At 45.8% G+C, this 24,233-nt stretch overlaps 1 protein-coding gene across 1 annotated transcript in view; it reads left to right on the top strand.

The window, feature by feature from the left end:
- GRID1 (glutamate ionotropic receptor delta type subunit 1) overlaps positions 1-23,918 on the top strand; it is a gene marked incomplete at both ends in the record, with an annotated part of 666,527 nt that extends 642,609 nt beyond the window's left edge. Inside the window, 2 exons of the mRNA XM_082673940.1 lie at positions 4,580-4,820; positions 23,490-23,918. Coding sequence (XP_082530066.1) covers positions 4,580-4,820; positions 23,490-23,918 — 670 coding nt within the window. The remainder of the gene's footprint in view (positions 1-4,579; positions 4,821-23,489) is intronic.
- Between the last annotated feature and the right edge of the window lie 315 nt (positions 23,919-24,233).

Below are 24,233 nucleotides of genomic sequence, written 5' to 3'. Positions count from 1 at the left end.
TCATTGGTGTCTATGTTTTAGCCTTTCCTGGGCTGGAAGCGTCCCCACCTCCCCTGCCTGGACACGTGGGTACCTACTTGGGGGGAACACTCAAGGCTTCAGGTTTCCAACTTTCTGCCGCCAACGGTTCTTTAAGAGGCTCCATTATATGATGCATGCAGAACTGGGGGCTGCCCCTAACTGGGTCATGCCTGAGAGGAGGAAGGGGGCAGGTCCAGGAAGCAATGCCCCATGCCATTGACAGAAAAAGAATCCTATGTAAATAGCAGATTCCAGTCTTATCTGGAACTGCTGTAGCCTTCCTTCCCTGAGTCCCAGGGACTCAAGTCATTTCCTTGAATACAGATATGTTCCCTTGTTTTGGCAGAGGACTGGGTCTTTAGGCTACAACGTACGTGGGGGGGGGGGGGGGGACTGCGGTTGAGTGCCATAGCCCTTTTATGGACCATGGCATGCAGAGTAGGCATTCAGCAAATGTTTAGCAACTTAATAGCCATTTATAGAGCACCTACTATGTGGCAGCCTCCACGACTGTTGACTAAAGGAAAGCACCTGCAATTATATCTGTCTGGAAAATAGAACAACTGGCTTCAGGAAGTGGCTGTTATCATTCTGGCTTACTCATAAGCAGGAGTAGAGATTATTATGGTGTGCATTAGTTTAGCCTCGTTCCAGGAGTCATTTTGTGCCCGTGACTTGTTTTATCTTCCCTCTGTTGCTTACATATTTAAATTTTCTTTTGGAATGGCTTGTTTGTTTTTATTGTATTCTGTGTTTTCCTGTAAATTGCCTTACAGTCTTCCTGGAATAATATTGGGCATAAACATGCATACAATTACAAGGAGCAGGAAGAAGGGAAGCGTCAGCAAAATGAAGCCTCCTGCAGTTAATGAGCGCAAGAGTGGGAATCCGGCCCTGTGGCCCCGCTCCTGTTGGAGTCTCACCATCCCCTAGGCTGGAGGTGACTCTCAGAGAGGAGGCTGACTGCACTTAGCAGCTTGGTGTTCTGGAGAGAGCATGGCCTCCCGGGTCAGCGTGACCCAGCCCTGAAGAGCAGCTACGCCACTTGCTAATTGCAACTGGTGGCAAGCCATCTAGATTCTGAGCCTCAGGTCTTCCATCTGTAAACATAAGAGCTACTTTGCAGGCTATTGTGAGGATTAAAACAATGTAAAATGGTCAGTCCTTACTGTGTCCTCAGTAAAAGGCAGCTTGTGTAAACATTGGATGGCTAGGGCTGCTGGTCAGTATGGCACCAGAGGGTGGTGCTATACTGACCAGCTTTCTGGAGCTCTTCTTGCTTGCTAGCTCTTGAGCTGAGTGGTCCCATGTGTTCTCCCGCTTTTCATCTGCTTGTGATAATTCTGTGAGGTAGGTGCTTTGGTTACCGACCTGGGTCCTTGGACTCTTGAATCAACAGAAGTTGATAAGAGGCCAGACAAGGAATTCAGGCAAGGCTTTACTGGGACTCGTGCTATAGCAGGAGGGAGCAAAAACAAGACAAAGGTCCCTTGCTCACTCCCCAGGGGTGGGGAGGGGGGCAAGCTTGTACCTTAAATGGGGTAAGGGTGGGGGCGGATGGCTGGGTCTGGCTGGAGGGCTGGCTTAGGTGGTCTGCCCACCCCCGTGGGGGTGCTGTGTGCAGGGATCGTGTGCAGTACCCTGCTTTTGCTCCCTGAAACTTAGAAGCAGCAGTTGGTTTGTGGCCCTTTTGTATCTTACTCTTCATAATGGCCCCGACTGCACATGCATGCAGTTATCTTCAGTCCGTCACAGTTTCTTTGTGTTCTGTTGCTGCAGCAGACATTTGTCCAGGTACAAGTGCAAGCACTCTGGTAAAGGGTCCCAGGTCCCAGCCTTTCTCACTTTTGTTATGATCTCCGATTTTAGTGATACGAAAGCTAAAGTTGAGAGGTTTCCTAACATGGCTAGTGTGACGGCAGAGTCTGGGTTTGACTGGTGTCCATCAGAGCAGAATCTGTGGCAATAAATTAAAAACTCTGCTGCTTCTCCATGGTGAGCCAGTAGCCCAACCACGAGTCCTCTTGAAGGCCCTGAGGTCCTGCATACCTAGCCCTGGGCTTCCCGTAACTGCCAGGAGGCCCAGCCTACTCGGAACTGCCAGTAGACGCGTACGTAACGGCCACTCAGCATGAGCCAGTGGACGTACAGACATGCAGCTTCCCTAACACGTCCAGAGCCACTTGGATGTAGTGGGACCCTGCAGCTGCCCAATTAATCATGGCATGTGCCACAGAACAGACCTGTGGCATACCAAGTGCGACCCCAAATGCCTGTGTAAATCATGCCTTTATCCCAATGACCAAGCTGAATTCTAAGTCTTTTGTGCTGACCTGTGCCCTGGCCACTTAGCCGACATTATCTCACCACAGCCACTTTAGTTCAGGTTAGTTTTCATGATTCCGTTCATACATTCGTACATTATCGATGCAACAAATATCCCTTGATGGCTCAAGTTGTGCCGGCCACTGTGCTTGCTCAGGGGAAGCCACGGAGATCCAAAGGATCTGCTCACTCACGGTAATCATGGGTAAATCCTGCAATGATGAGGAAGCCAGGCTTAGTAGGGGCGAGTCACTTGTCCGAGGACACCCAGCTGGGATTGGTGCAGATTCTTTGCACAGAGCCAGGCTGTACCCAGCCGGCGAGATGCCACACTACGCTGGCCCCTAGCTGCTGACAGGGCAGGGAACCCCCTCTGGGCTGTCTCCCTCCCTCTCCACAGTCACAGCCCATGATTGTTAACTGAGCTCAGCTTCAGCCTGTGGTCACAGCTGGCCTGCAATTCAGGTCCAGGGCAGAGTCTGCTCAAGTGGCCAGTTGGCCATGAGCTTCTCCTGACCATCAAGAACCACTGTCTTGAACTGTGCACACCCAGAGGGCTCAGAGAGGCCACCGAGGGTGTTGTCACCTGAACAGATGACCATGGACCAGGCCAAAAGTGTCCGGCCTCCACAAATAAAAAAGCTTCGGTGTGAGAAGCCCGGGGGCTGCCAGCTACCACGGGCTCCCTGTCCAGACCCCTGGATTATAGAAAGAGTCCATGAAATACTACAACAAAGGAGAACTGCCATCCAGACACCGACCTGGGGAATACGGGGGCAGGGGGCGTTGCCCCACCTCTGTGAGCAGGATTAACGCCAGGCTCCCCTCATACCTTCTCAGAGCCCACATTCTTGGCTCTGCCTGTTTCATTCACTTCAACTCACATCCTCCTCCTCACCCACCGTCTACAGCCTCACTTGCCACGTTTTAGCTTCTCATACACTCACCCTAGACAAGACTTCCAACCATGGTTCTAGTCTCAGGAAGGCTCTTCCTCTTCCCTGCGGAATGCCGTCCTTGCCAACCACAAAATGACCTTGGCAAGATATGTCACCTCTCTGTGCCTCAATATCCTTCTCTATAAAAATGGGACCATGGAAGTAGCCTTTCCAAAGAGCTGACATGAGCGTTAAACACTGTCAAGCACTTAGGCAATTTCCTGGCACACAGGTATGCTAAACCCCTGTGAGCTATTTTATGCTTACCTTTCACCTCCTTGATGAGGTCTCCCCTCACCCTCCAGTCCAGGCCACCCTCCCAATGGGTGCCTTTCTTAGCGCTTCTACTTCCATTTCGTTGTATTGATCACAGCTTCTGACTCCACGTTGATTGCTCTAATTGTTTCAGTGTCCGGGTAAGTATCTCTAGACCAGCACTTCCCCAGCCTTTTTGGCATCAGGGACCAGTTTCATGGAAGACAAGTTTTCTATGGACCAGGGTCAGCAGGGATGGTTTCGGGATGATTCAAGCGCATTACTTATTGTGCACTTTATTTCTATTATTATTACATTGTAATATATAATGAAATAATTACACGACTCACCATAATGCTGACAGGAGGCAGAGCTCAGGCAGTAATGCGAGCGATGGGGAGCGGCTGTAATTACATATGAAGCTTCACTCACTCACCCGCCACTAACCTCCAGCTGTGGGGCCGGGTTCCTAACAGGCCACAGACCACTACTGGTCCATGGCCCAGGGGTTGGGGACCCCTGCTCTGGACCATACTTGCAGCAGTGTTGAACATCATACTTGGCACAATGCAGATGCTCCTCAAATCAGTGAATGAATGAATGATTTGACGAATCCTAGTGGGAGAGACTTAGGATGTAGTTATTGACGTTTGAAAGAAAGCCTTTCTGTGGGTCCACAGTCTGAGTGATTGCATCATGCATTTCTGTATTTTCTGATTTTATCCTCAGAGCTTGCCCCAGGATCCCATGTCAAGGGTCCATATGTACTTTGCTGTTGGACTTCATCCATGGGCAGTGGGACAGGGTGGGAGAGGACATCAAGGCTTTGAGGAGGAAAGTGACAAAATCTGAGGAGTGTTTTGAGAAGGGTGCTTTGCCTGCAGCGTGGAGAATGGATTGGGAGGGAAAAGCTGAGGCAGAGAGCCGCTATGATGGTTCAGCATTCTGTGGAGGGGCCGACGTGGCGGGGAAGGGGCCAGGGCCCCCATGGCTGTGTCAGTGAGGCCAGGGCTGTGGCTCATGTGGATTGTATCTTGCAGGATCCTGGAGCTTCAGGACACTGGGGACCTGGATGTGCTCAAGCAGAAGTGGTGGCCGCACACGGGCCGCTGCGACCTTACCAGCCATGCCAGCGCCCAGGCGGATGGCAAGTCCCTCAAGCTGCACAGCTTCGCCGGGGTCTTCTGCATCTTGGCCATTGGCCTCCTCCTCGCCTGCCTGGTGGCCGCCCTGGAGTTATGGTGGAACAGCAACCGGTGCCACCAGGAGACCCCCAAAGAGGTCCGTGCCCTGGGCCCTACTTCTCCTTTTTGCAGCCTAGAGGCAGGAGAGTCCCACTGGGCCACTCGGCGGGCGGTTTTCTTCCAGTTAGTATTTACCCAAGCCACTTGTCTGGAGACAGCAATGTTTTATAGGGGGGATGGTATCATTGTTTTATTTTGCCTTGAAAGCCAGATAACAAATGTAAGGAATGTTTTCACGCTTGAGCAAGTGCCAAGGCACCAGCAATGGCCACTAAAGTCGTGTATTTATCTATAGAGCGGGTACAGCATGAACAGCGCCTTCCCTACCCTGCCCCGCCCATGTGCCTCCACCCTGACCTGGAGAGACCAGCTGTAGGGTAAGAGAGGAAACCGCATTCCTTCCTGGTTCTCTTTGGTTCATCAAGGGTCATGGGCCCTGCTTTCCCAGCCTGGGAGGGAGGACCGGCCCCCGCCCCTCATCATCCATTCTCCCTCTCTTCCTCCTCCTTGCAGGGCCCAGCCTTGCCCACGTCCCTTCAGGCACACCCAGCACAGGGACCACTCGGGCTCTGTTCTGACTCTAGGTTCTGGGCACATGTCCTTCCCCGTGGGTACCAACTACAAGCTGATTCTGCCCTCCACACTTCTGGGTTTTGCTCATCTTCAAGATCGATTTTTTTTTTTCTTGTCTGTAGAGTCTTCATGATGTTCTCCTGGAGCCAGTGCCTCTAGGGAAGGGTGGCGAGGAGCGTCATTTGGTAATGATGCTCTCCTGGTCGAAACCTGCACACAGGCACTGTAGCACAAGTCCAGCCACTCCACTGTAGGGCTGTCACTACCTGATACATATACCTCAGCTAATTCTTGAGTCATAGCTCCACTTAAAGATTATGTTGATAGGGCTTCCCTGGTGGTGCAGTGGTTGGGAGTCTGCCTGCCGATGCAGGGGACGCGGGTTCGTGCCCTGGTCCGGGAAGATCCCACATGCTGCGGAGCGGCTGGGCCCGTGGGCCACGGCCGCTGGGGCTGTGCGTCCGGAGCCTGTGCTCTGCAACGGGAGAGGCCACAACGGTGAGAGGCCCGTGTACCGCAAAAAAAAAAAAAAAAGATGTTGATACAAACAGGGCTAAATTTCAAACAAGAAGCACTAAAGTAACCAGAACCAGCATTCAAAGAGGCAGCATCACCATGGCCAACATCTCTGCAGCCTAGAAAGGCTGGCTGACCACAGCCCCATACATCAGTCTGTAACAGAGCCCCTGACATGACTGGGAGTGAGGACAGACCCTCCATTCATACCAGGCAGTGAGCTCTCTGTCATCACGCTTAGATTTTGCTGGAAAGAGCTTGCTGTTTGACTCAGCATGTCTGAAATGTTCTGAGGACCTCCATCTTCCTCTCATGCTATCTGCATACCTTCATGGAAGGCCATGCAAGGCCAGAGTCTCCCACAGACTCAGGGGTCTCCTGTCACCCCTGGGCCATATGAGAGGAGGAAGGAAGAGATTTGAGGAAAACCCACTGACAGGAACAGTTAATGGTCCTGTCCCAAGCTTCTTTTTCATTTTTTTTAACATCTTTATTGGAGTATAATTGCTTTACAATGATGTGTTAGTTTCTGCTTTATAACAAAGTGAATCAGTTATACATATACATATGTCCCCATATCTCTTCCCTCTTGCATCTCCCGCCCTCCCACCCTCCCTATCCCACCCCTCTAGGTGGTCACAAAGCACCAAGCTGATCTCCCTGTGCTATGCGGCTACTTCCCACTAGCTATCTATTTTATGTCTGGTAGTGTATATATGTCCATGCCACTCTCTCACTTTGTCACAGCTTACCCTTCCCCCTCCCCGTATCCTCAAGTCCATTCTCTAGTTGGTCTGTGTCTTTATTCACGTCTTGCTCCTAGGTTCTTCTGACCATTTACTTTTCTTTTCTGTTTTTTTTTTTTTTTTTTTAGATTCCACATATGTGTGTCAATATACGATATTTGTTTTTCTCTGACTTACTTCACTCTGTATGACAGTCTCTAGGTTCATCCACCTCACTACAAATAACTCAGTTTCGTTCCTTTTTATGGTTGAGTAATATTCCATTGTATATGTGTGCCACATCTTCTTTATCCATTCATCTGTCGATGGACACTTAGGTTGCTTCCATGTCCTGGCTATTGTAAATAGAGCTGCAATGAACATTTTGGTACATGACTCTTCTTGAATTATGGTTTTCTCAGGGTGTATGCCCAGTAGTGGGATTGCTGGGTCGTATGGTAGTTCTATTTGTAGTTTTTTAAGGAACCTCCATACTGTTCTCCATAGTGGCTGTACCAATTCACATTCCCACCAGCAGGGCAAGAGGGTTCCCTTTTCTCCACACCCTCTCCAGCATTTATTGTTTCTAGATTTTTTGATGATGGCCATTCTGACTGGTGTGAGATGATATCTCATTGTAGTTTTGATTTCCATTTCTCTAATGATTAATGATGTTGAGCATTCTTTCATGTGTTTGTTGGCAGTCTGTATATCTTCTTTGGAGAAATGTCTATTTAGGTCTTCTGCCCATTTTTGGATTGGGTTGTTTGTTTTTTTGATATTGAGCTGCATGAGTTGCTTGTATGTTTTGGAGATTAATCCTTTGTCAGTTGCTTCATTTGCAAATATTTTCTCCCATTCTGAGGGTTGTCTTTTTGTCTTGTTTATGGTTTCCTTTGCTGTGCAAAAGCTTTGAAGTTTCATTAGGTCCCATTGTTTATTTTTGTTTTTATTTCCATTTCTCTAGGAGGTGGGTCTTGCTGTGATTTATGTCATAGAGTGTTCTGCCTGTTTTCCTCTAAGAGTTTGATGGTGTCTGGCCTTACATTTAGGTCTTTAATCCATTTTGAGTTTATTTTTGTGTATGGTGTTAGGGAGTGTTCTAATTTCATTCTTTTACATGTAGCTGTCCAGTTTTCCCAGCACCACTTATTGAAGAGGGTGTCTTTTCTACACTGTATATTCTTGCCTCCTTTATCAAAGATAAGGTGACTATATGTGCTTGGGTTTATCTCTGGGCCTTCTATCCTGTTCCTTTGATCTATATTTCTGTTTTTGTGCCAGTACCATACTGTCTTCATTACTGTAGCTTTGTAGTATAGTCTGAAGTCAGGGAGCCTGATTCCTCCAGCTCCGTTTTTCTTTCTCATGATTGCCAAGCTTCTTTTGCTACTGGAAAATCTTCAATGAAGTTTACAGCAAATGTCCCTCTATACAAATGTCCCTTTGATTAGGGGAGGAGGACAGCTTTTCCAGCTGGGTGAGCATTGCACTGTCATGGAGGCATCATTCTGGGCTGCTGTGAGCAGTGTGGAGACCAGACGACACAGGCTCAGACCCAGAATGTCCCTTGTGAGTCCATCCTTGTTGCTTCTAGTCACTGTCTCTTCACATCCCCTGGTTCAGTATCTAGCGCCAGATCCAGCCTGGACAGCCCAGAATGAATTGTCAAAGGGGCTGTGTGTGTGAGAGAGAGAGGTGGCGGCGGGGGGATCACTGGAGAGGCATAGAAGACAGAGGCAAAAAGAGAGAAAGACCAGGAGACCAAGGGATGACCTCCCTGAGAGGAACAGCTCCGTTCTTGCCTGGAAAGCCTCCTAGCTTCCTTTCTGGCTTCTACATAAGCCCAGGATCTCAGGCACAAGAGAATGAACTACAGTATTCCTGCTTAGAAAATGTGGAACTTTCTGCCCGGGGATGCCAGCATGCTTCTGGATAGGAATGAGAGTTGATGTAGAGGTGGGTTGAATAAAACACAGTAGCTGCCTTTCCTCCAGCCATTTTGGGTGTTACATGGTAAAAGGAAGAACTGTTCCATCTTTCTCCTGTTTTTATAGGTTTCTGCTTTTCAAATGAAATTTCTCCCTTCCTTTCCTCATTTCTTTAGTAAGTATCCCTGTAAGGACATAGTTCCTGGCTTTAGGCGGCTTAGCTCTACATGGGCAGACATGACAGAGAGGGCAGACATGGCAGAGAGGTCAGCCAAGTGGTCTCCGTCATCCGTTGATCAGGGCCACCCTGGAATGAGCCACAGTTTCCATCAAGGGCTCAGGGGCACCCAGCCCAGCCAGGGCATGGTTGGGTCACAGAGGGTAGGGATACTGGTTAGTGAAGAGTTCCTGGGGCTTGGGCTTGTTGGAACTGAGTGTTGAAGGATTGGTACTAATCCTCGAGCTGGAGGAGATTGGAGCTTGCTTTGGGGCTGGGTGACCAGCACAGGGCAGACAAAGTCATCACACCTCCTGGAGCTCTGGGGCATCAGCAAGGAGATGGGAGTAGAGGAAGCTGGAGTGCAAAGCAGGGACTTGCTCTGAAGGACTTAGATGCCAGACCAAGGGGTTTATACCTCATCACACAGGGAATAGGAGCCAGGAAAGGGGTTGAAACAACAGATTTTAGAAGCATATATTGAAAACCTTTGACAAATAATGATGGTATTTAATCCAGAACCGCTTTGTATCACTGGTTGCCTGTATTTTATGGCGCAGCATTTGCAATTAGGTGAGAGTGTCTGCTTGAGCTGAGAATGCTTCATTTTGGGGCATTGGCCGTATTTCTTAAGAGCCAGAAACCTGTCTTTGGGTGGCGTCCTAAGTCGTATTTAACAGCTTATGCTGCGACATCGTCAGAGTTTAGACACCTACTTCGGGAAGAGTAGTAATGTGCATTCAACCTCTTAATATTCACGTGGATTTGAGGTCATATTTTTTCTAAGGAATCAGACGATTATGTAGTTAACCAATGCAGGTGAGTGCATCCCGCTCCGCAGTTGCAATAAAGAGCCACCCTCTAGATTTATGGGGAAAGTGGAGCCGTTGCTCTGAGAATAAAATATTCATGAAATAAAGATGAGAACTGCACAAATGGGAGATGACATGAGAAGTGAGGGATGAATCATTTGTCACTAGGCTGGGAGCTTGGAATTCTTGTTGCTTCCTGCCTTGCCTGCCCTCCCCCAGTCTCTGCTTCCTCTGTCAGGGGCTGACAGAGGCCGGGGTGGCCAGGCAGCAGGGGTGAAGCAGCAGCCAAGCTCCTCTTTTCTGGCCAGTGGTCCAGCTTCTGTCTGCAAACGCCCACAACACACTCCTGTGCTCCATTGGAGATTTGTTGCTAAGGACACTTCCCTCAAATGTACACCTTTCCCTGCCTCCATCTTCCAGTGCTTCTTCAACTCCATGTAGAGACTTTCTCTCCTGCATCTTTGCCCTCTTCATTTATGCTAACCCCACAGTGTCACTCTGAGGTTCAACAAGGGACGGTGTGTAAATTGCCTTAAGTAGCAGCTGACCCATGGGAATGGTTTTGTTGAATGGTGGCCAAGGGGCTGCTCCCTCCCAAGGACCTTGTGATGGGCAGAAAGGGCTGCAGGAAGAGGAGTCACATCTTAGGGCACCTTCTCTATGCCAGGAAAACTACATGTTATCTTCTTTTCTTTTCTTAAAACGTAAAATATTTATTATTTCAGAGTTTGGGTCAGAAATGGAAGCATAGCTTAGCTGGGTCTTCTGTCTCAAGGTCTCTCACAAGGATGTAATCAAGTTATTGACCAGGGTTGGGGTCTCATCTGAAGGCTATACTGGGGACAGATCCACTTCCAAGCTCAGTCACATGGTTGTTTTTGTGGTCAGGATTCATTTCCTTATGGGCCATTGGGCTGAAGCCCTCATGTTCTCACTGGCTGTTTGCCAGAGGCCATCATTGACATCTTTGCACATGGGCCTCTCCATAGGCCAGCTCACAACGTGGCAGCTGGTCTGGTCATTGTCATTGTCATAGTCATCACCACCACCACTGTTGTTGCTTCTCAGATGGGGAGAGATTAAGAAGCCTTCCCAAGGGGGCTTCCCTGGTGGTGCAGTGGTTGAGAGTCCACCGGCTGATGCAGGGGATACGGGTTTGTGCCCCGGTCCGGGAAGATCCCACATGCCGTCGAGCGGCTAGGCCCATGAGCCATGGCCACTGAGCCTGCGCATCTGGAGCCTGTGCCCCGCAACGGGAGAGGCCACAACAGTGAGAGGCCCGCGTATGGCAAAAAAAAAAAAAGAAAAAAAAAGAAGCCTTCCCAAACCAGGCCTGGAATCTGCCTCTGCAGCACTGTTAGAAATATGGATTCCCCAGCCCCACCCCATGGATTCAGAGCTGAACCTGGGCCTTTTTTTGTTTTTTCCAAGGCCCCCACATGATTCTCAGGTTCCCATGTTATCTTCTTAACTCTCCTGATTCTCTTCAACAACATTTGAGGAAGGTATCCCTATCCCTGGAGAAATGGGACTCAGAAATAGCAGTGGCAGAACTGGGAGAGGAATGATGTGTCTGCCACTGGGCCTTACATCAGGAGTGTGCAGGAGCAGGGGTTCCTACTTAGCCTTTCCAGATGGTTTGCGGATGAAGAGTGTAGACCAGTGATCCTTTCCCTGAGCCAGGATCCTGGCTCCGAGGTAGGCATTTACATCCTCTGAACCACAGAGGGGTTAGGATTAGGGTTAGTCCTAACCAGAGGGGCTCAGAGCTTCTGCTGAAAATGGATCCTGGCCCAATGGCTACACTGCTGATATCAGATCCCTGGGAAAGAGGGTAAAGACAGTGAGTGTGTGTTTCAGCCCTTCACTCACGGCCTTTCAGTAAGAAGGCACTGAACACTTACCGTACACCAGCGTGTAGCTCAAAACCAGCTCAGACGTCACCCTGCTCTGTAAAACCTCCCTTGCCCATCTCCACGGGCCTTCTTACCTCCCTGTGTAAACACTCAGGATTGAGTGTTGGGTGGGATTCCAAATTGCCACTAATGGTTTACCTGCCTATCTCTGCTTTGAGTCTGTTGGCTCTTCTCCACCTCTGCATTCCTATCACTTTGCTCAGTTTCTGGAACGGTGGGACCTCTTATTAAGGGGTGATGAATACAAACTATTGAGCACCTTCTGTGTGCCAGGGACCAAGATGGATGCTTCACGAAGAACATTAGCTCTTCTGGTAGTAGGAGCTCAAAAGTGTTTATCGAATGAATGAACCAGTCTAGGATCCTATAAAGAAAATGTTATTAATGTTAAATTGCTGTGGAACTATTGCAGCTGGATCAATGGCTTTCAATTCTGGCTGCACATCAGAGGTGATTCATTCTGGAGCTTTTTAGAAATACAGATGCTTGGGCTCCATTCCCCAAAGGGTCATATTAGGCAGATCTGGACAACTGTAATTTCTAGAAGCTCCTCATGTGCTTCTGCTGTCCTGTCAAGGATGAAAACCAGTGGTCTACACCATCATGCCAAGGGGAAAATGAGTGGAAAAGAACTCAGGTTTTGGAACCGGGTAAACACGGGCTCATCCTGGTGCTCCACTTACCATAGAATTGTGTAACCGTGAGCAAGTCTCTCCACCCCGTGTGTACCTGCTGCTACCACGTATGATGGGAGGTGTCTGTTAGCTCCCTCCTTTCCTTGTCTGCCCCTACAAAATCTGCAAATAAGCTCATCAGGACTCTTTCTCTAAAGTTCTGAAATACTGCCCATCTCATCCCCTGGGACCACTTCATTGGCTTAAAGTTCAGCTTCTTTGCTCATACCCGGCTGTTACTCTCAGATCCCCAGCCCAGCCCTTTGGGTTGGAGCAATTCTTTGGAGCAACACTTTAGAAGATCATGTTTATGGTGTTTCTCCCAGCCAGCTGGGTCTTATTTACTACCTGGTTGGTCTGTGGTAATAGAAGATCACCTCCTACAGCCATCCCAGTCATGTGGGAAGTCCCTCATTTCATTTTGTTCCTGCCTAACTTAAAGTAGGAGCCAATGGACTCCAAACAAAGTCAGTTCTAATGAGTCCCACCTGGAACCCGCTGTTGCAAAGATGATAGTTTAGTTAATTACCGTTTTCCAGTACAGTGTTTTATTTCCATGTTGGTGAACAGAGGCTCAGTTACAGAACTTTATCTCTCTGCAAGACAATAGCTGGGAGAGGGTCTACAGTAACCTGTGTTGGTGCATATGTTGTCATGTTTAATATGAGGTAACAAACACAGAACTGGAATTCAGCCGGATTCATGGATAAATGCCATCAATGAATTTTATGTCATATTCAGGGCTGTTTAACTAGGTCAGTTACTTACAGTAAATTAATGAATGCAGCAGCAAGCTTCCAAGTCTCTTTCCACAGCTGTCGTTACCTGGTTGAACACTGAAACCTTGATATAATGAGGATGTAAACTGATGTAGTGCATATAAAAAAGTCCATTATTTGAATTTGCATAACATAATAGAATGTCCCATTTTGTCTAAAATATAGATAATTATTCAAATCACTCCTGCCTCTTTCCTTGAGCAGGTGGATTATGTCTGCCTCCTATTTCCTTGGACAGGGGGCCACCAGAAATGACTTGATGTGTGCTCAATCTGATCCAAGAAGACAGTGTTTCCAGAGTTTCCAAAGAAGGTGGTTTTTTCCAATCCTCTGCACTTCAGCTCTGGCCCCCTAAACAGACACCTAATGGGGCATATTGGGAGACTCAGAAATGGGCTGCATGTGTTTTTCAGAGAGGATAAGGAGGTATTTGGCTTAGTTCTACTCATTTTCTTGTGCAGTTAAACAACCAATATAGGAAGCTCATGATGGCATCCTCTTTTTCCCAGGTTTGATTTTGTGTTGGATCGACCAGCAGTATAATAGATTTTGAATAGAATGAGGTCCCACTGGTGTGGAGAGGATGGGTTTCTTGACTGCCATTTGGAGTAGGAAGGTCTCCTTGGAAAGTTTGTTCAATGGGTATGGACATTTTCTCTGTGTCCCGATGAGGAAAGGTTACAGGCTAATGAATAATCTCAGTGGAAGATGAGACCCACTGCACACCTTTGCATCCCTTCTTGGAACTGATTCATTTGTCCTTAATTGGAGGCAAGAAAAAAATATGGATTTAAAAATGCTGTTTATTCAAGGAAAAGATCAGAGAAAGGCCTTCCAGGCGGAGGGGAGCAGGCAGCCATCTCAGGAAAAGACTGCACTTAAGAAAGCCATCTTAGATTGGTTCAAGATGGCAGAGTAGAAGGACGTGCTCTCACTCCCTCTTGCGAGAACACCGGAATCACAACTAACTGCTGAACAATCATTGACAGGAAGACACTGGAACTCACCAAAAAAGATACCCCACATCCAAAGACAAAGGAGAAGCTGCAATGAGATGGTATGAGGGGTGCAGTCACAATAAAATCAAACCCCATAACTACTGGGTGGGTGACTCACAAACTGGACAACAATTATACCACAGAAGTCCACCCACTGGAGTGAAGGTTCTGAGCCCCACGTCAGGCTTCCCAAGCAGGGGGTCCAGCAACGGGAGTAGGAATTCCCAGAGAATCAGATTTTGAAGGCTAGCAGGATTTCATGGCAGGAATTCGACAGAACTAGGGGAAACAGAGACACCACTCTTGGAGGGCACACACAAAGTACTGTGTGCGTCAGGACCCAGGGGAAGGAGCAGTGACCCCACAGGAGACTGAACCAGACCTATATGCTAGTGTTAGAGGGTCTCCTGCAGAGGTGGGGGGTGGCTGTGCCTCACCATGGGTAGAAGGACACTGGCAGCGGAAGTTCTGGGAAGCACTCCTTAGCGTGAGCCCTCCTGGAGGCTGCCATTAACCACACCAAAGAGCTGGGTAGGCTCCAGTGCTAGGTTGCCTCCGGCCAAACAACCAACAGGGAGGGAACCCAGCCCCACCCACTAGCAGACAAGCAGATTAAAGTTTTACTGAGCTCTGCCCACCAGAGCAACACCCACCTCTACCCATCCCCAGTTCATCCCATCAGGAAGCTTGTACAAGCTTCTTAGATAGCCTCATCCACCAGAGGGCAGACAGCAGAAGCAAGAAGAACTACAGTCCTGCAGCCTGTGGAACAAAAACCACATTCACAAAAAGATAGACAAAATGAAAAGGCAGAGGACTATGTACCAGATGAAGGAACAAGATGAACCCCCCGAAAAACAACTAAATGAAGTGGAGATAGGCAACCTTCCAGAAAAAGAATTCAGAATAATGATAGTGAAGAGGATACAGGACCTCGGAAAAGAATTGAGGCAAAGATCAAGAAGATGCAAGAATTATTTAACAAAGACCTAGAAGAATTAAACAACAAACAAACAGAGATGAACAATACAATAACTGAAATGAAAAATACACTAGAAGGAATCAATAGCAGAATAACTGAGGCAGAAGAACAGAGAGGTGACCTGGAAGACAGAATGGTGGAATTCACTGCCGTGGAACAGAATAAAGAAAAAACAATGAAAAGAAATGAAGACACTCTAAGAGACCTCTGGGACAACATAAAGTGCACCAACATTCTCATTATAGGAGTCCCAGAAGGAGAAGAGAGAGAGAAAGGACATGAGAAAATATTTGAAGAAATTATAGTCGAAAACTTCCCTAATATGGGAAAGGAAATAGCCACCCAAGTCCACGAAGTAATCAAATCAAGTAATCAAATTGACAAAAATTAAAGACAAAGAAAAATTATTAAAAGCAAGAAGGGAAAAATGACAAATAACATACATGGGAACTCCCAAAAGGTTAACAGCTGATTTCTCAGCAGAAACTTTACAAGCCAGAAGGGAGTGGCACAATATATTTAAAGTGATGAAAGGAAAGAACCTACAACCAAGATTACTATACCCAGCAACGATCTCATTCCGATTCGATGGAGAAATCAAAAGCTTTACAGACAAGCAAAAGCTAAGAGAATTCAGCACCATCAAACCAGCTCTACAACAAATGCTAAAGGAACTTCTCTAAGTGGGAAACACAGGAGAAGAAAAGGACCTGCAAAAACAAACCCAAAACAATTAGAAAATGGTAATAGGAACATGCATATCGATAATCACCTTAAATGTGAATGGATTAAATGCTCCAACCAAAAGACACAGGGTTGTTGAATGGATACAAAAACAAGACCTGTCTGTAGGCTGTCTACAAGAGACCCACTTCAGACCTAGGGACACATTCAGACTGAAAGTGAAGGAATGGAAAAAGATATTCCATGAAAATGGAAATCAAAAGAAAGCTGGAGTAGCAATACTCATATCAGATAAAATAGACTTTAAAATAAAGAATGTTACAAGAGACAAGAAAGGACACTACATAATGATAAAAGGATCAATCCAAGAAGAAGACATAACAATTTAAATATATATGCACCCAAAATAGGAGCACCTCAATACCTAAGGCAAATGATAACAGCTATAAAAGAGGAAATTGACAGTAACACAGTAATTGTGAGGGATTCTAACACCTTACTTACACCATTGGACAGAACATCCAGACAGAAAATTATTAACCTAACACAAGCTTTAAATGACACAAAAGACCAGATAGATTTAATTGATATTTATAGGACAATCCATCCAAAAACAGCAGATTACACTTTCTTCTCAAGCGCACATGGAACATTCACCAGGATTCACATCTTGGGTCACAAATCAAGCCTCAGTAAATTTAAGAAAATTGAAATCATATCAAGCATCTTTTCTGACCACAACTCTGTGAGATTAGAAATCAATTACAGGGAAAAATATGTAGAAAACACAGAAAAATGGAGGCTAAACAATACGTTACTAAATAACCAAGAAGTCACTGAAGAAATCAAAGAGGAAATCAAAAAATACCTAGAGACAAATAACAATGAAAACACAATGATCCAAAACCTATGGGATGCAGCAAAAGCAGTTCTAAGAGGGAAGTTTATAGCAATACAAGCCTACCTCAAGGAACAAGAAAAGTCTCAAATAAACAATCTAACCTTACACCTAAAGGAACTAGAAAAGAAAAACAAAACCCAAAGTTAGCAGAAGAGAAGAAATCATAAAGATCAGAGCAGAAATAAATGAAATAGAAACAAAACAATAGCAAAAATCAATAAAACTAAAAGCTGGTTCTTTGAGAAGATAAACAAAATTGGTAAACCTTTAGCCAGACTCATCAAGAAAAAGAGGGAGAGGACTCAAATCAATAAAATTAGAAATGAAGACGGAGAAATTACAACAGACACCACAGAAATACAAAGCATCCTAAGAGACTACTACAAGCAACTCTATGCCAATAAAATGGACAACCTGGAAGAAATGGACACATTCTTAGAAAGGTATAACCTTCCAAGACTGAACCAGGAAGAAATAGAAAATATGAGGAGACTAATCACAAGTAATACAATTGAAACTGTGATTAAAAATCTTCCAACAAACAAAAGTCCAGGACCAGATGGCATCACAGGTGAATTCTATCAAACATTTAGAGAAGAGCTAACACCCAACCTTCTCAAACTCTTCCAAAAACTTTCAGGGGAAGGAACACTCCCAAACTCATTCTATGAAGCCACCATCACCCTGATACCAAAACCAGATAAAGGTACTACAATAAAAGAAAATTACAGACTGATTATCACTGATGAATATAGATGCAAAAATCGTCAACAAAATACTAGCAAACAGAATTCAACAGCACATTAAAGGATTATACACCATCATCAAGTGGGATTTACCCCAGGGATGCAAGGATTCTTCAATATATGCAAATCAAACAATGTGATACACCATATTAACAAACTGAAGAATAAAAACCATATGATCATCTCAATAGATGCAGAAAAAGCTTTTGACAAAATTCAACACCCATTTATGATAAAAACTCTCCAGAGTGTAGGCATAGAGGGAATCTACCTCAACATAATAAACGCCATATATGACAAACCCACAGCAAACATCACTGTCAATGGTGAAAAACTGAAAGCATTTCTTCTAACATCAGGAAGGAGACAAGGATGTCTACTCTCGCCACTATCTTTCAACATAGTTTTGGAAGTCCTAGCCATGGCAGTCAGAGAAGAAAAAGAAATAAAAGAAATACAAATTGGAAAAGAAGAAGTAAAACTGTCACTGTTTGCAGATGACATGATACTATGGATAGAGAATCCTAAAGTTGCTACCAGAAAACTACTAGAGCTAATCAATGAACTTGGTAAAGTTGCAGGATACAAAATTAATGCACAGAAATCTCTTGCATTCCTATACACTAATGATGAAAAATCTGAAAGAGAAATTAAGGAAACACTCCCATCTACCATTGCAACAAAAAAATAAAATACCTAGGAATAAACCTACGTAGGGAGACAAAAGACCTGTATGCAGAAAACTATCAGACACTGATGAAAGAAATTAAAGATGATACCAACAGATGGAGAGATAGATCATGTTCTTTAATTGGAAGAATCAATATTGTGAAAATGACTATACTACCCAAAGCAATCTACAGATTCGATGCAATCCCTATCAAATTACCAATGGCATTTTTTACTGAACTAGAACAAAAAATCTTAAAATTTGTATGGAGACACAAAAGACCCCGAATAGCCAAAGCAGCCTTGAGGGAAAAAAACGGAGCTGGAGGAATCAGATTCCCTGACTTCAGACTATACTACAAAGCTACAGTAATCAAGACAATATGGTACTGGCACAAAAATAGAAATATAGATCAATGGAACAGGATAGAAATCCCAGAGATAAACCCACGCACCTATGGTCAACTCATGTATGACAAAGGAGGCAAGGATATACAATGGAGAAAAGACAGCCTCTTCAATAAGTGGTGCTGGGAAAACTGGACAGCTACATGTAAAAGAATGAAATTAGAACACTCCCTAACACCATACACAAAAATAAACTCAAAATGGATTAGAGACCTAAATGTAAGACTGGACACTATAAAACTCTTAGAGGAAAACTTAGGAAGAACACTCTTTGACATAAATCACAGCAAGATCTTTTTTGATCCACTTCCTAGAGGAATGGAAATAAAAACAAAAATAAACAAATGGGACCTACTGAAACTTAAAAGCTTTTGCAAAGCAAAGGAAACTACAAACAAGACAAAAAGACAACCCTCAGAATGGGAAAAACTATTTGCAAACGAATCAATGGACAAACAACTAATCTCCAAAATATATAAACAGCTCATGCAGCTCAATATTAAAAAAGCAAACAACCCAATCCAAAAATGGGAAGAAGACCTAAATAGACATTTCTCCAAAGAAGATATACAGACTGCCAACAAACACATGAAAGAATGCTCAACATCATTAATCATTAGAGAAATGCAAATCAAAACTACAATGAGGTATCACCTCACACCAGTTAGAATGGGCATCATCAGAAAATCTGCAAACAACAAATGCTGGAGAAGGTGTGGAGAAAAGGGAACCCTCTCCCACTGTTGGTGGGAATGTAAATTGATACAGCCACTATGGAGAAGAGTATGGAGGTTCCTTAAAAAACTAAAAATAGAACTACCATACGACCCAGCAATCCCACTACCTGGCATATACCCAGAGAAAACCATAATTCAAAAAGACACATGCACCCCAATGTTCATTGCAGCACTATTTACAATAGTCAGGTCATGGAAGCAACCTGAATGTCCATCGACAGACGAATAGATAAAGAAAATGTGGTACATATATACAATGGAATATTACTTAGCCTAAAAAGGAACGAAATTGGGTCATTTGTAGAGACGTGGATGGACCTAGAGACTGTCATACAGAGTGAGGTAAGTCAGAAAGAGAAAAATAAATATTGTATATTAACTCATATATGTGGAATCTAGAAAAATGCTACCAATGAACTGGTTTGCAAGGCAGAAATAGAGACACAGATGTAGGGAACAAACGTATGGACACCAAGGGGGTAAAGTGGCTGTGGGGTGGTGGTGTGATGAATTGGGAGATTGGGATTGACATTTATACACTAATATGTATAAAATAGTTAACTAATAAGAGCCTGCTGTATAAAAAATTACAATAAAATTTTTTTTAAATGACATAGGGAATGATACAATAAAAATTAAAAAAAGCAACCCATCTTAGAAAGGCCTCAGGAGTCAGGTATGCAAGATTAGGGAAATATTTTTCAATCTTATCAATTGCAGCAAATATTATTAACGTTGTTAAATATTTGTACAATTATCACAACATTTGCTTTTATATTCACCATCTTCCCTGATCTTTACCCGGCTCCTAGGAGGCAGATTTTAGTACAACTGCCCTGTTATAGGGGAGAGAATGGAGGCCCAGATAGATTGTGTGTCTTAGCAGAAGCCAAACTCACATCTCAACCTTTGGCTCCAAATTTCATCCTCCTCCTTCTCCACCTCATGTCAAGTGCTAATAATAAGTGGAAAAAAAGACGTTAAAAAAAACACAAAATAAATGCTATGTATTCAAGTTTTTCCTCCAAAAATCTGCACTCTAGTGTATCGGATTGTCTCCACATCCACACTCTGGGCTGGTCTTTATTCTAGATGCTTTGGTACTACCTGGTCAACCCCTCAGAGCTGTGATAATTATGCTAGATTATTATATAATTATGCCTGTGACCTATCACTTTTATAATACTGCCCCCAAACCTCCTGTCCCTTGTCCTTCACTGGTGAAGGATTTCCTCAAAAGGGTGACCTCTTTTGCTCCCATTTCTCCAGAAGATTTTGGTTGGTTGGTCTTCCCACAAAGCTTTCCTTATGTCTGTTTCCCTGGCTTTAGGTAAGAGGGCTCCTTTCACTTTGCTCCCACTCTCAACTCTCTGTCTCCCTCTGGCCTTCTTTGACAGGAAGTTCTCATTCTCTACCTGTCGACCCCCAAAACATGGGGAGCATCTGAACACTTGTCCTGGCCAAGTGTTCCATTGACTATAAGAAAGGGGGCCAAGCCCTCTCCTTTAACTGACAGAATCTAGAGTGAACACAGCTGAGACCAAGACACTCGCTTCATACTCCAAATTAGTCTACTCTTAAACTACTTATTTCTGTCCTCAAAAGGATTCTTACAGCCCTGAGAAGAAAATAGAAAGGAGAAAAAGGCAAGATTATACAACTAACTAGTTCTTCCAGTGATCCCAGGACCACTCACTTGGTCATCAGTTTTCCTTTAGGCTAAAGGCTCTGCCAGCCCTTGGCTCATCCATTCTTTGAGCTTGGCTGGCTGCAAAGAGAAGGGAAGTTTATATTATTAAGCTTCAAAAGTGTCTGAAATTCTCCTTCAATTTCTCCAGCTTCCAGGCTTTCTGGTACCTGTCTTCTGCCCTTCATGTATTTTGAAATGAAAATAGCCCATAGATACAAATATTTACCAACACAGCTGTGGCACTGACTTTGGCTGACACACATGAAACAGGGCATCAGAAGCTTATCAGCAGCCATGAGAAGGCTGGAGAAGCATGCTCGGTGATGGGCAGAAGTCAAGGCTTGTTTGGAGGGCTGGGAGGCAAAATCCAGGAGGTGGTCATAGAGTAGAAAGTTTCTTGAAGCACTACCGCTGTCATGGATGGGCCGTCAACCATCTTCTGTCTCTTTATCTCTTTGTTCAGGATTCAGATCCATTTCTCTTGTCCTTACCTGGGTCACGGTCCTGCCTTTTGGCTACAGGTAGGCAGGGTACTGCCAAACTGTTATCTAGTGGGGAAAAAGTGATTCCCCCAAGGAAGATAAATCATGGTCTTCTTGGGAAGGGAGAATTGATGCTTGATAGCAGTAAAACAGCCAGTGCCTGATATAACACTTTAACAACTATTAAAAATAGTTTAATATTCAAGAATAGAAACAAAGCATAGAAATGATACACGGAAAAGAGCAAGGTTGCACAGAGCTGGATCAACCATGCTGTAACTTAATTAAGAAGAGAACTTGGATTTCGTTTGCTAAACATTTTACAGACTGTTGAAGGAGTCAGTGGAAGACATTGTATGCACCGTGTTTAGTCTAAGTAAAGGCCTGGTACTCTCTAGCCACTTGCCCCAATTTCACCCATCATACTTGCCACCCAGAGGCGTCCCTAACTTGGAGCTAGTCTCCCAGCAATGGTGAGCTGAGCTCTGCTGAGCTTCGGCTTCAGATCACTGGAATCTTGGCTCTGCCCGTGGGGCCATGTCAACGATTTCTGATGTGGCTTCCATTATGACATGACCCACTTCTCATAGTGCCTTCCACCCTCAGACCAGTTGGATTTCTTATCCTCAGGTTTCCTCTTGGCCTCGAATGAGTTCCTCATTGTTGTATGGGTATTGTCAGTCTTCTTGTTCTGGGAAAGGTTCTGGGGAAGATAGCAGGTGTCCCGCCAGAAGCCAAGCCCTGTGTGCTAGTCATGAACTCAACAAAGTTGTGGAGAGAGCAGTGGTCCTGCCTTCTCCACGCCAGGGTGATAGGGAGCATGGAGTGGTCTGCAGAGACAGCTTCCTTGCCTGAGGTAGGCTGGAATGAGACTTAATGGGATGAAACTTAACCAACCCCATGTACTCTCCTATGAGAGGGGAGCTCATGCCAGTTATTTAGGGTTGCCTCTTCCTGGGGAATATCCTCTCCCACTAGCCTTAGAGGAGCCCAAAGCAGCCACTGGAATTGCCCTTGGATTTGTGTGTCTCCTTTTTACTTTTGAAAGTACATTCAGGGCTTTTACATTTCGTGGTATTTCTAACAACCCTACAAGGTGGGCAGGAGGCAGGTTTCTCTCTCTGCTCTATGGATGTTGACATTAGACAGCCTGTGATGCTGTGTCTTGGAGCAGAGCTTTGACTTGGTATTGCTCATGCAGTTTGACAACAGGGAAGCACAGGCAGTGGGGATAACCTTGCCTGGCACATCCGCACTAATGCTCCTGAAAATAGGACTGCAGCTTCCAACACCTCACCGAGGGGCTGGCATGGCTCTTCCATGGACACCTGGTTTTGTACCCCAGGTCACTGGGGAGAAACTGAGGAAGTAGATTACATGGTCTTTTTCTTTAAGGAGCTTTCAAGTAGTTTGGCCTCTTTGATTTATTCTGACACTGTAGACAAAATATCAGTGATATTTGTTCTGCTTCTTCTCTTAAGCAAATAGATAACTGAACAAACAAAACAACTTCCTTGACGCCGTGCACCATGTGGAGAAAGAGTCAGGTGTGTGAGGGTCACAGATCTCGGCAGCCTCAAACCCTCATGATACCAGAAAAGTCAGCTGACCCCTGGGAAGTCTCTTCCCTCACCATCCCAGCCCCCATCCTCCAGGACCCCGGCGCCATGAGACTCCAGACGGGGACGTGCCCGCTTCCTGGCATCTCCGGAGATTTTGAATGCTCCGGGCTTCCCGTGCTGCCTGTGCCGCTCACTGGGGTTATGAATCTGGGAGGCCATTGACCTTCCTGAACCCAAGCCTCCTTTTGCGTAAGGTGGGATTGATCCCACCAGGTCTTTTGAGCATTATGAGCACTAAATGGCAAATCCATGGGGCACGTTAGGAGCTCAAGGACCATTCCCTGTTATCCCCATGGGACTCCTGCTGTTTCCGCCAGTTGTTCAAAGCATCTTCTCCCAAGGCTTGCCTCTGGGTGTGACAGTCGTTCTAAGCAGAGCGCGGGCGGGGGTTGGGGGCAGGTGGCAGATGCTGCCAAGTCCTGCTTGCTGGGTCTTTGCTACCTGGGGGCAGTGTCCCAGGCTACTGGTACCCCAGGTAACAGGGCTGGCCATGCAGTTGAGGGGAGGTGGGAGAAATGGGGGCATGCTCACCCAGTGCCCAGCAGGCTGAACAGGCCTGGGGTCTCCAGCCTCCCAGAGTTTTCAGAAAGCCAGTCGGGGCTCCTGTTAGGGCTTGGCCTGACCCTCCTGTGCTTTCCCTGCAGGACAAAGAAGTGAATCTGGAGCAGGTCCATCGGCGCATGAACAGTCTAATGGATGAAGACATTGCTCACAAGCAGATTTCCCCAGCGTCCATTGAGCTCTCGGCCCTGGAGATGGGGGGCCTGGCTCCCAGCCAGGCCTTGGAGCCAGCGCGGGAGTATCAGAACACGCAGCTCTCGGTCAGCACCTTCTTGCCGGAGCAAAGCAGCCATGGCACTAGCCGGACACTCTCGTCAGGGCCCAGCAGCAGCCTGCCTCTGCCACTGAGCAGTTCGGCCACCATGCCCTCCATGCAGTGCAAACACAGGTCGCCCAACGGGGGGCTGTTCCGCCAGAGCCCCGTGAAGACCCCCATCCCCATGTCCTTCCAGCCCGTGCCTGGAGGCGTCCTTCCGGAGGCCTTGGACACCTCCCACGGCACCTCCATCTGATCGCGCCGCCTGCCCTCCTGCCCACCCATCCACCCACCCGACCAGCAGAGCTTTTTAATACCAGAAAACAACACCACGAGCCACACACACACGTGCACACACACACAGAGACTCTTTCATTTTTCTTGTATATATGTGTAAATAATGACAGAATGGAGTGGGGTAAAAGTGTATTTTGAATATTCCCAATTTTCGAAGTCAGTAAAAAAAAAAAAACACAAAAACTGTATGAATGACTTTGTAAATTTTGTTCTATATGAATAAAAAGGCAAATTACTTGTGATCCTTCTGAAGTGCCAAAGAAGCCCCCTGTTC

Source organism: Grampus griseus, assembly GCF_964374135.1.
Source record: "Grampus griseus genome assembly, chromosome: 16".
NCBI classification, from domain to species: domain Eukaryota; kingdom Metazoa; phylum Chordata; class Mammalia; order Artiodactyla; family Delphinidae; genus Grampus; species Grampus griseus.
Note: the sequence above shows the minus strand (reverse complement) of the source record. Positions and strands in the feature narration are given on the sequence as shown.